The sequence below is a fragment of the Hyla sarda genome, chromosome 8 (assembly GCF_029499605.1).
Source record: "Hyla sarda isolate aHylSar1 chromosome 8, aHylSar1.hap1, whole genome shotgun sequence".
In the NCBI taxonomy this organism is placed as follows: Eukaryota; Metazoa; Chordata; class Amphibia; order Anura; family Hylidae; genus Hyla; species Hyla sarda.
Genome location: NC_079196.1, coordinates 141131009 through 141143160, shown reverse-complemented (window position 1 = coordinate 141143160; position 12152 = coordinate 141131009). Strand labels below are relative to the sequence as shown.

The 12152-nt window shown below is 45.5% G+C and overlaps 1 protein-coding gene across 4 annotated transcripts in view; it reads right to left on the bottom strand.

The window, feature by feature from the left end:
- Window positions 1-8618, bottom strand: part of TBCCD1 (TBCC domain containing 1) — a 163889-nt gene extending 155271 nt beyond the window's left edge. For 3 of the 4 annotated variants that reach the window (XM_056536185.1, XM_056536186.1, XM_056536184.1), the window contains exon 1: window positions 7965-8618. In XM_056536185.1, coding sequence (XP_056392160.1) covers window positions 7965-8306 — 342 coding nt within the window. In that variant the 5' untranslated portion in view covers window positions 8307-8618. The remainder of the gene's footprint in view (window positions 1-7964) is intronic. The other variant, XM_056536183.1, reaches the window with a different exon arrangement.
- Window positions 8619-12152: the final 3534 nt, after the last annotated feature.

Sequence of the window (12152 nt, the reverse complement as noted above, 5' to 3'; positions counted from 1 at the left end):
TGGGATTATTTAAAAAACGGAGATTTAGAGGGATTATCATTGTTTTCTATAAAATGACAAGGGTTATGACAAAATGGAATGCCCATAGACTATAATGGGACGTAAAATATGAGCTAATTTTCACGTAAATTTGTGTTATTTAGGAAATTTAACCTTGCTAAAAGTGTTCCACAGGTAGAGTAGCACATTCTAAAAGAAAAATTACCTGGGATTATAGCTGTTTTTTATGGAATAACAGGGAAATGGTAGAATGGAATGCCCATAGACTATAATGGGAAGCAGAATTTGATGTGGCGTCTGAACCACGTAACATATCAAATACATATTTAGCGGGCATACTCTACATACTCAGTGGGATTATTTAAAAGTGAGATATAGAGGGATTATCATTTTTTTCTATAAAATGATGGGGGTAATGACAAAATGGAATGCCCATAGACTATAATGGGAAGTAAAATTTGAGCTCATTTGCATGTAAATCTGTGTTATTTAGGAAATTCAAGCTTACCGTAAGTGTTCCCCAGGTAGAGTAGCACATTCTAAAAGAAAAATTACCTGTGATTATGGCTGTTTTCTATGGAAAAACAGGCAAATAGTAGAATGGAACGCCCATAGACTATAATGGGAAGCAAAATGTGATTTGGAGCCTAAACCATTTAACATATCAAATTAGCCTTTACCACAGGTGTTCCCCAGTCAGGGTAGCATATTATTAAATGGAATTTACCTGGGATTATAGCGGTTTTCTATAGCATGCAAAAGTGAATAACGAAATGGAATGCCCATAGACTATAATGGGAAGCAATATTTGATGTGGAGCCTGGACCATTTAACATATTAAATAGATGTTAAGCAGGTTTAACCTTCATACTCAGTGGGATTATTTAAAATTGTGATTGACTGGAATTATAATTGGTTTCGATGAAAGCCTTAGCCATTTAAGTTATAAAAATAGCCTGTACCATAAGTGTTCCCCGGGTAGTGTAGCACATTGTAAAATTGAAATTATCTGGGATTATAGCCGTTTCTTATAGAAGGCAAAGGGGGATGACAAAATGGAATGCCCATAGACTATAATGGGAAGTAAAATATGAGCTCATTTGCACGTACATCTGTGTTATTGAGGAAATTCAACTTTACCACAGGTGTTCCCCAGGTAGAGTAGCACATTGTTAAATGGAAATTATCTGAGATTATGTGTGTTTATTTTGGTATGTTTAACGCCGAGCACTCCGGTCTCTGCTTCTGGACCAGCGCGCTCCCGGCGTTCCTGCCCTGTACGCTCCCCGGGCAAACACGCTGACTGGGAGCGCAATTATGTTAACATGCTTCACGGGGATGCGGGTCACATGGCAGGTCGTGCCCACTCGTGATCGACGTCCCGTTCCTACTCACAGGTCCCCGCTCAGTCCTTTGTTCTGTCTGTGTCCCGGCGCGCGCGTACCTGCTCTTTAAAGGCGCGTGCCAGCTCTCTGAAATTAAAAGGGCCAGCGCACCAGTGATTGGTTCCTGGCCCATATTAGTCAAAAGTATAACAGTGTCCTGCCCCTTCATGCCCTTGCCGGATCTTGGTCGCAGTATTGCTCTTAAGAAAGCTTTTATTGTGTATTCCTTGCCCGTTGCTATTGACTACCGCCTGTGAACCGTTGCCGCCTGCCCTGACCTTTTGCTACATCTGACCTTGCCTCTTCCTGTCCCTTCTGTACCGTCTCTCAGCTGCCAGAGAGGTTGAGTCGCTACTGGGTGGAACAACCTGGGGGCTACCTGCTGCAGCAAGTCCATCCCGCTTTGCGGCGGGCTCTGGGAAAAGCCAGCAACCCCTTAGACTCCGTTCCCCTGGTACGGCCCACGTCATCTCTGGCACAGCGGATCCACCACCAGCATCCCGCTTCTATCTCACAGTCCAGATCCTGACAGTATGCAAAGGTCAATGCAAAATGGAATGCCAATAGACTATAATGGGAAGCAAAATTTGATGTGGAGTCTGAACCATTTAACATATCAAATAACTCCAGCAGGCATCCTGTGCAAGTTTAGTGGGATTATTTATATTTAAGATTGAGTGGGATTATAATTGGTTGCTATAAAATGTCAAGTGCAATGACACAATGGAATGCTAATAGACTATAATGGAAAGCAAATTTTGATTTAAGTATGAACCATTTAACATATCAGATACATCTTAAAAGTACAGTCCCACATTCCACTTAAGCAGCCTATTTCATGCTGTGTAAAATCTCCTGCTGCAGCGGGAAATACGCTGCATAATCCCTGATCACCATACACACAGGGCTCTCTGTGGGAGGTGAGGCCGCGTGTCACGCTGGTGCATGGCCCTGCCTCCAAGACTCGCTGCGCACTCAGGGCTGCTGCCAGAGAGCCCTGTGTGTATGGTGATCAGGGATTATGCAGCGTATTTCCCGCTGCAGCAGGAGATTTTGCACAGCATGAAATAGGCTGCTTAAGTGGAATGTGGGACTGTACTTTTAAGATGTATCTGATATGTTAAATGGTTCATACTTTAACCTCTTCAGGACATAGGGCGTATGGATACGCCCTGAATCCCGAGTCCTTAAGGACCGAGGGCGTATCCATACGCCCGTGGGAATTCCGGCCCCCACCGCTAGCCGGTTGGGGACCGGAGCCGGATGCCTGCTGAAATCGTTCAGCAGGCATCCCGGCATATCGCCCAGGGGGGTCATTATGCCCCCCCATGTCGGCGATCGCCGCAGATCGCTGGACAATTCAGTCCAGCGATCTGCGGCGATTCCGGGTCAATCGGGTCTCCAGTGACCCGGTGACCCGGAATTACTGGCCAGAGCCTGCAGGGGTGAGGTGGCACTGGTGCCACCTCACGATCGCCCTGATTCGTCGGCCGGATTACCGGCCGACCAATCAGGGCGCCTGCTGCGGGTGTCACTCCCGCACCCGCTCCGCCCCTCTTCTGGAGGACGTGAGCGGGTGCGGGAAGACGACCCCCGGTGCTGGGGACCCCGATCCCCGGTGCCCCTGTTGGGATCGGGGCCCCAGGAGCAGCTGCGGCGGCGGGACTGACCTGCAGCGTCTGGATCGTTGGAGGTGAGTGACAGCCTCCTGCTGTTGCTTAGCAACAGCTCCCAGCATGCAAAAAGGGCATGCTGGGAGCTGTAGTTATGCAACAGCAGGAGGCAGACCACCACAACTCCCAGCATTCCCTTATGGGCATGCTGGGACTTATGGTTTTGCAACAGCTGGAGGCACATTCTTTCTATGGAAAAGTGTACCTTCAGCTGTTGTCTAACTACAACTCCCAGCTTGCACAAACAGCTAAAGTGCATGCTGGGAGTTGTCGTGGTGCATCTGCTGGTTGCATAACTACAACTACCAGCATGCCCGTTGGCTGTCGGTGACTGCTGAGAGTTGTAGTTTTGCAACAGCTGAAGGCACACTGGTTGTGAAACTCAGAGTTTTTTTTTACCTAACTCAGTGTTTCACGACCGGTGTGCCTCCAGCTGTTGCAAACTACAACTCTCAGCAGTCACCGTACACCATGCACCGTACATGCTGGGAGTTGTAGTTTTGCAACAGCTGGAGGCACACTGGTTGTGAAACACTGAGTTAGGTCACAAACTCAGTGATACATAACCAGTGTGCCTACAGTTGTTGCAAAACTGCAACTCTCAGCAGTCACCGACAGCCAACGGGCATGCTGGGAGTTGTAGTTATGCAACAGCTGGATGTCCCCCCCCCCCAATGTGAACGTACAGGGTACACTCACATGGGCGGAGGATTACAGTAAGTATCTGGCTGCAAATTTGAGCTGCCGCAAACTTTCTGCTGCAGCTCAAATTGCCAGCGAGAAACTACTGTGAACCCCCGCCCGTGCGACTGTACCCTAAAAACACTACCACAAAAAAATAAAAAGTAAAAAACACTACGTATACACATACCCCTACACAGCCCCCCTCCCCTCCCCAATAAAAATGAAAAACGTCTGGTACGCCACTGTTTCCAGAACGGAGCCTCCAGCTGTTGCAAAACAACTCCCAGTATTGTCGGACAGCCGTTGACTGTCCAGGCATGCTGGGAGTTTTGCAACAGCTGGAGGCACCCTGTTTGGGAATCACTGGCGTAGAATACCCCTATGTCCACCCCTATGCAATCCCTAACTTAGGCCTCAAATGCGCATGGCGCTCTCACTTTGGAGCCCTGTCGTATTTCAAGGCAACAGTTTAGGGTCACATATGGGGTATCGCCGTACTCGGGAGAAATTGTGTTACAAATTTTGGGGGGTATTTTCTGCTTTTACCCTTTTTAAAAATGTAAAATTTTTGGGAAAACAAGCATTTTAGGTAAAAAAAAAATTTTTTTTTACATATGCAAAAGTCGTGAAACACCTGTGGGGTATAAAGGTTCACTTAACCCCTTGTTACGTTCCCCGAGGGGTCTAGTTTCCAAAATGGTATGCCATGTGTTTTTTTTTTGCTATCCTGGCACCATAGGGGCTTCCTAAATGCGGCATGCTCCCAGAGCAAAATTTGCGTTCAAAAAGCCAAATGTGACTCCTTCTCTTCTGAGACCTGTAGTGCGCCAGCAGAGCACTTTTCACCCCCATATGGGGTGTTTTCTGAATCGGGAGAAATTGGGCTTCAAATTTTTAGGGGTATTTTCTGCTATTACCCTTTTTAAAAATAAAAATTTTTTGGGAAAACCAGCATTTTAGGTAAAATTTTTTATTTTTTTTTTACATTTGCAAAAGTCGTGAAACACCTGTGGGGTATTAAGGTTCACTTTATCCCATGTTACATTCCCCGAGGGGTCTAGTTTCCAAAATGGTATGCCATGTGTTTTTTTTTTGCTGTTCTGGCACCATAAGGGCTTCCTAAAGGTAACATGCCCCCCAAAAACCATTTCAGAAAAACGTACTCTCCAAAATGCCCGCCAAACACTTTACATAGACATATGAGGTATGTGCTTACTCGAGAGAAATTGGGCTACAAATACAAGTAAAAATTTTGTCCTTTTACCCCTTGTAAAAATTCAAAAATTGGGTCTACAAGAACATGTGAGTGTAAAAAATGAAGATTGTGAATTTTCTCCTTCACTTTGCTGCTATTCGTGTGAAACACCTAAAGGGTTAAAACGCTGACTGAATGTCATTTTGAATACTTTGGGGGGTGTAGTTTTTATAATGGGGTCATTTATGGGGTATTTCTAATATGAAGACCCTTCAAATCCACTTCAAACCTGAACTGGTCCCTGAAAAATACTGAGTTTGAAAATTTTGTGAAAAATCGGAAAATTGCTGCTGAACGTTGAAGCCCTCTGGTGTCTTCCAAAAGTAAAAACACGTCAATTTTATGATGCAAACATAAAGTAGACATATTGTATATGTGAACCAAAAAAAAAAATGTATTCGTACTATCCATTTTCCTTACAAGCAGAAAGCTTCAAAGTTAGAAAAATGCAAAATTTTCAAATTTTTCATCAAATTTACGGATTTTTCACCAAGAAAGGATGCAAGTATCGACAAAAATTTACCACTATGTTAAAGTAGAATATGTCACGAAAAAACAATCTCGGAATCAGAATGATAACTAAAAGCATTCCAGTGTTATTAATGTTTAAAGTGACAGTGGTCAGATGTGCAAAAAACGCTCCGGTCCTTAAGGCCAAAATGGGCTCCGTCCTGAAGGGGTTAAATCAAAATTTGCTTCCCATTAAAGTCTATTAGCATTCCATTGTGTCATTCCACTTGACATTTTATAGAAACCAATTATAATCCCACTCAATCTTATAAATAATCCCATTAAACTTGCACAGGATGCCTGCTGAAGAGTTATTTGATATGTAAAATGGTTCAGACTCCACATCAAATTTTGCTTCCCATTATAGTCTACGGACATTCCATTTTGCATTGACCTTTGCATACCATAATAAACAGATATAATCCCAGATAGTTTCCATTTAACAGTGTGCTACTCTACCTGGGGAACACTTGTGGTAACGTTGAATTTCCTAAATAACACAGATTTACATGCAAATGAGCTCATATTTTACTTCCCATTATAGTCTATGGGCATTCCATTTTGTCATTACCCCCCTCATTTCATAGAAACCAATTCCAGTCAATCACAATTTTAAATAATCCCACTGAGTATGAAGGTTACGCCTGCTTAACATTTATTTAATATGTTAAATGGTCCAGGCTCCACATCAAATATTGCTTCCCATTATAGTCTATGGGCATTCCATTCTACCATTTCCCTGTTATTCCATAGAAAACAGCTATAATCCCAGGTAATTTTTATTTAAAGGAGTAGTCCAGTGGTGATTCAGTGGTGAGCAACTTATCCCCTATCCTAAGGATAGGGGATAAGTTGCAGATCGCGGGGGGTCCGACCCCTGGGGCCCCCCGCGATCTCCTGTACGGAGCCCCGACAGCCCGCTGGAAGGGGGCGTGTCGACCTCCGCACGAGGCGGCGGCCGACACGCCCCCTCAATACAACTCTATGGCAGAGCCGAAGCGCTGCCTTCGGCAATCTCCGGCTCTGCCATAGAGATGTATTGAGGGGGCGTGTCGGCCGCCGCCTCGTGCGGGGGGTCGACACCCGCTATCTCGGCGGAGAGCCGGGGCCCCGTACAGAGAGATCGCAGGGGGCCCCAGCGGTCGGACCCCCGCGATCTCAAACTTATCCCCTATCCTTAGGATAGGGGATAAGTTTTTCACCACTGGACTACCCCTTTAACAATGTGCTACTCTACCTGGGGAACACTTGTGGCAAGGTTGAATTTCCTAAATAACACAAATTTACGTGCAAATGTGCTCATATTTTACTTCCCATTATAGTCTATGGGCATTCCATTCTACCATTTTCCTGTTATTCCATAGAAAACAGCTATAATCCCAGGTAATTTTCATTTAACAATGTGCTACTCTACCTGGGGAACACTTGTGGTAAAGTTTTACTTAACTGAATAAGGCTGGGTTCACACTACGTTTTGTCCCATACGGGAGCGCATACGGCAGGAGGGAGCTAAAACCTCGCGCTCCCGTATGTGACCGTATGCGCTCCCGTATGCCATTCACTTCAATGAGCCGACCGGAGTGAAACGTTCGGTCCGGTCGGCTCATTTTTGCGCCGTATGCGCTTTTACAACCGGACCTAAAACCGTGGTTGACCACGGTTTTAGGTCCGGTTGTAAAAGCGCATACGGCGCAAAAATGAGCCGACCGGACCGAACGTTTCACTCCGGTCGGCTCATTGAAGTGAATGACATACGGGAGCGCATACGGTGACATACGGGAGCGCGAGCTTTTAGCTCCCCCCTGCCGTATGCGCTCCCGTATGGGACAAAACGTAGTGTGAACCCAGCCTAACACAGATTTACATGCAAATGAGCTCATATTTCACTTCACATTATAGTCTATGGGCATTCCATTGTGTAATACCATCTTGTCATTCTGCAGAAAACAATGATAATTCTACTTAATTTAAATATTAAACAATGTCACTGAGTTTAGAGAGTTTGTCTGATAAAGATTTATTAGATATCAAACAGTTTTGTCTCTAATTTAAATATAACATATTCCATTATTCTCTATGGGCATTCCACTCTGGCCCATTATTCTCTATGGGCATTCCACTCTGGCCCATTATTCTCTATGGGCATTCCACTCTGGCCCATTATTCTCTATGGGCATTCCACTCTGGCCCATTATTCTCTATGGGCATTCCACTCTGGCCCATTATTCTCTATGGGCATTCCACTTTGTCATTCCTTTTAGTATGTCCCAGGGAAACTCATTTCTTACAGTCCCATATAAATATCACCAGACAGCAGCTACTGTGCCATTAGGATATCACAATGGCTCTATAAGGGACTTTTAGTGTTAACAGCCTGACACAATGAGGGCAATTCTAGAAAAGCGATGATTTGGGGATTAGAAGAAAGAGCTAACACTTCTGCTCAATCATTATTACCTTGCTCTTAACCTTCTCGTACTCGTCAACAGAGGAGCAGCTGGAGACACGTTCAGCCCACTCTAGACTCTTGGGGGCGCTCCGTTCAGTCAGGCTATGAAACGCCTCAAAGTACAGCCAGGCAGTGTCCTCCACTAGCTGCAACTTTCCGCACGCTATGTGACGCCACATCGTCCAGTTGAGGCGCGGGTAGCAGCCTTCTGCCGAGCGGGTCCTCACATAAGTTGCCATCTTCCGCAAGTAGTGCATGTTAAACTTAGCCGGCGGAGGAAACTGCAGCGCTCCTATCAAGAACGGGTCTGTCTTTGCCCAGATTTGAACTTTATAAGCATCCATGGCCATGGAGTCATGCGAAGCTTTAGCACCTTGAACCTAAACTGACTAGAACACGAACGTTACTACTGCCTGCAAAGACGTAATGCAAAGCCATGGAAACAAACGTATGTGGGTGGAGCGATATCTGGGCGGAGGGAAAAACGCGGAACTGTGAGCATACACAAAGAAGATGCGCAATAGACATCTTGTAATAAGGGTGTGTTATGACGCCCTCCAGTCCAGTAGGTGGCGCAGGTTTTTGCTGACTAGATATTGGAAGCTAAAGCTGTTAATGCAATGCATGGAAATGCTAGGATATACAGTGACACCCTTCCACTTTTTTAAATAGATCCTCCTCTTACGCATACCGGATTTTCTGTGACAGGCTTCCTCGTTTATTATACATTCTTTAAGAAGACCACCCCCAAAAAGACATAGGCCCAGATTTATCAAAATGTGTGAGAGAAAAAGTGGAGAGATTTTCCCACAGCAACCAATCACAGTTCAGCTTTCACTTTACCTCAGCTCGTTAGCTGAGCTTTGATTGGTTGCTGTGGGAAAATCCCTCCACTTTTTCTCTCACACATTTTGATAAATCTTGGCCATTGTGATTACAATATTGCAAAAAAAATAAAAATTGTAATTTTGGGTGGTTGTCTCAAAGAGGTTTCAGTGTACTTTGTCTTTTCTAGGATGTTTGTATGGGCTCCTAAAAGCTTACCAGTAGCACTTACACTATAGGCAGTTTAGCAATGAATTGACTAGAATGGGTCAGCAACCCCTGGCACACATGGCACGAGGGGTGCAGAAACGGGGCCCACCTGGCACAGGTGCTAGCTGGATACTGGGATTTAATGACAAGCAATCGCCCCTCTCAGCTATATGCATGCACGGGCATACAGTTGAAAGTTGCCTCTCATTGTACGCCTTTAGGAACTGCAGCCTACACTGATAGGAGACCAGTGACCTCTGCCCCCCACGCATTTGCAGGTGTCAATAACATCACTCATTGGCGCCTGCACTGTCAAGTAAGAAGAACGTGGCCAGTCTTTGAACATGATGCAAAATCATAGAATGTTGCAGAATTTTGTAATACCTTTTTTATTGGGCTAACAGTATTTTGTTGAGATAAGCTTTCGAATGTCCTCCCTTTTTCTAGTGAAAAGCATTTCGAGCTCATGAGCAGAAAACACACAGGTTAGGCTAGGTTCACACGGCTGCTGTCCCCCGTCTAGATTTTGTCCGTTATTGCCTTCTAAACAGACCATTCTACTAACGGATGCAAAAGGATGCTATTTAGTGGCATCCGTTTGCATCAGTTTTTCATCTGTTAGTATCAGCCGTCTACAGACTCCTGCAGCCAGGACTACTATTACTCCCATCATGGAACCAACTCTTTTTTATGATGGGAGTAGTAGTTCCCCAGCTGTGGGAGTCTGCAGGCAGATGGGAGGCTAGATTAGTGCTTGTACTACTACCCCCATCATGGGAAGTCTGTTCCATGTTGGGGGTAGTAGTACGGAGGCTGAGGGATTGATCGCACCAGGTAGTTATTAAAGGGGTATTCCAGGCAAAAACTTTTTTTTATATATCAACTGGCTCCGGAAAGTTAAACAGATTTGTAAATTACTTCTATTAAAAAGTCTTAATCCTTCCAATAGTTATTAGCTTCTGAAGTTGAGTTGCTGTTTTCTGTCTAACTGCTTTCTGATGACTCACGTTCCGGGAGCTGTCCAGCTCCTATGGGGATATTCTCCCATCATGCAAGGGATATTCTCCCATCATGCACAGCTCCCGTGACGTGACATCATCATCGAGCAGTTAGACAGAAAACTTCAGAAGCTAATAACTATTGGAAGGATTAAGATTTTTTTAGAAGTAATTTACAAATCTGTTTAACTTTCCGGAGCCAGTTGATATATAAAAAAAAAAGTTTTTGCCTGGAATACCCCTTTAACTATGGAAACAAGCAGCATACTCCACTCCCCTGGATGTAAGTAGTGCGTTTTACTTTCATTTTCAAATACAGTCATGGCCGTAAATGTTGGCACCCCTGAAATTTTTCTATGAAATGAAGTATTTCTCACAGAAAAGGATTGCAGTAAAAGGGCTGGACAAAATTATTGGCATCCTTTCAAAATTGTGGAAAAATAAGATTGTTTTTAAGCTCCTTTAACCTGTTGGGACGGAGGGCGTACCGGTTGGTGATCGGACCGGTATGACTGCTGATATCTATCATGGCAATGCCTAGGGGGGTCCTGAGACCCCCCCATGTTGGCGATCGCCGCAAATTTGTGGCGCATCAGGGTCAATTGGGTCACTGGTGGGAAAATAAAAAGGATCAGAGCTAGGGGAGAGCAAGGGGAACACATGCGGCGTGGAGGGGAGCTTACCGGACCAGCGGCGGCAGCATCATTGGAGCAGCGGCGGCAGGAGGAGTGCGGCCGGAAAGTGCGGTGGTGTAGGAGGCTGCAGTGAAGATCACCAGTAAGTGATCTTCACTGTGGCCTCCTAAAAGTTGCAAAACTACAACTCCCAGCATGCCCACACAGCCAAAGGCTGTCTGAGCATGCTGGGAGTTGTAGTTTTGCAACATCTGAAGTGGCACAGTTTGGAGACCACTATACAGTATACAGTTGCAATATCTGGCCCTTCATATGTTGTAGAACTACAACTCCCAGCATGCCTGGACAGTGTTGTAGTTTTGCAACATCTGGAGGGCTACAGTTTGGAGACCACTACTTAGCGGTCTCCAAACTGTTCTTCCCCAGTTGTTGCATAACTACAACTCTTAGTGAGTAACGCGATGCCCCGCCCACCCACACGCCCACTTTGTATCTCAGTGCTGGGACCGCTGTGTGATTGACACACAGGTCCAGGCGCATGCGCCCTTCAACTAATGTAACGTGCGCGCTGCTGCGTGTCATCCAGCACCTGCACACAGTACAAAGGCTGTGTGCAGGTTATTAAACTAAAATTTCATGACAGTTGCGCTTTAACACCCCATAGGTCTTTGACAAATTTTCGTTAAAGTTGGGCACAAAATTTCCCTGAAATGCGGGTGTTACCCCAAATTTTTCATTTTCACAAGGGGTAATAGGAAAAAAGCCTCCCAAAATTGGTAACACCATTTTTTCTGAGGATGGAAATACCCCATATGTGGATGTAAAGTGCTCTGCGGGCGAACTACAATGCTCAGAAGAGGAGTGCCAATGGGCTTTTGAAGAGAGAATTAGGCTGGAATTGAAAGCCATGTGCACTTACAAAGCCCCCATGGTGCCAGAATGGTGGACCCCCCCACCCCACATGTGACCCCATTTTGGAAACTACTACTACTACTCACGGAATGTAACAAGGGGTACAGTGAGCATTTATGCCCCACAGGTGTCTGACAGATTTTTTGAACAGTCGTCCGTAAAAATGAAAAATAAAATTTTTCATTTGCACAGCCCACTGTTCCAAAATGTGGGGAGGGTCCACTGGCTCCATGGGAGCTTTGTAAACGCACATGAACCCCGACTTCCATTCCAACCAAATTCTCTCTCCAAAAGCCCAATGGCACTCCTTCTCTTCTGAGCATCGTAGTTCACCCACAGAGCACTTTACATTGTCAGGATCCGGACTGGTATGCAGCGAGGACACAGGTGGTGGATCCTCTGTGTCAGTGGGGTGATGGCGTGGGCTGTACCAGGGGAACGGAGTCTAAGGGGTTACTGGTTTTCACCAGAGCCCGCCGCAAAGCAGGATGGACTTGCAGTGGCAGGTAACCCCCAGGTCGTTCCACCCGATAGCGACTCAACCCCAGCTGACAGCTTAGACAGGCGCGGTACACAGGGACAAGGCAAGAGCAAGGTCGGACGTAGCAGAAGGTCA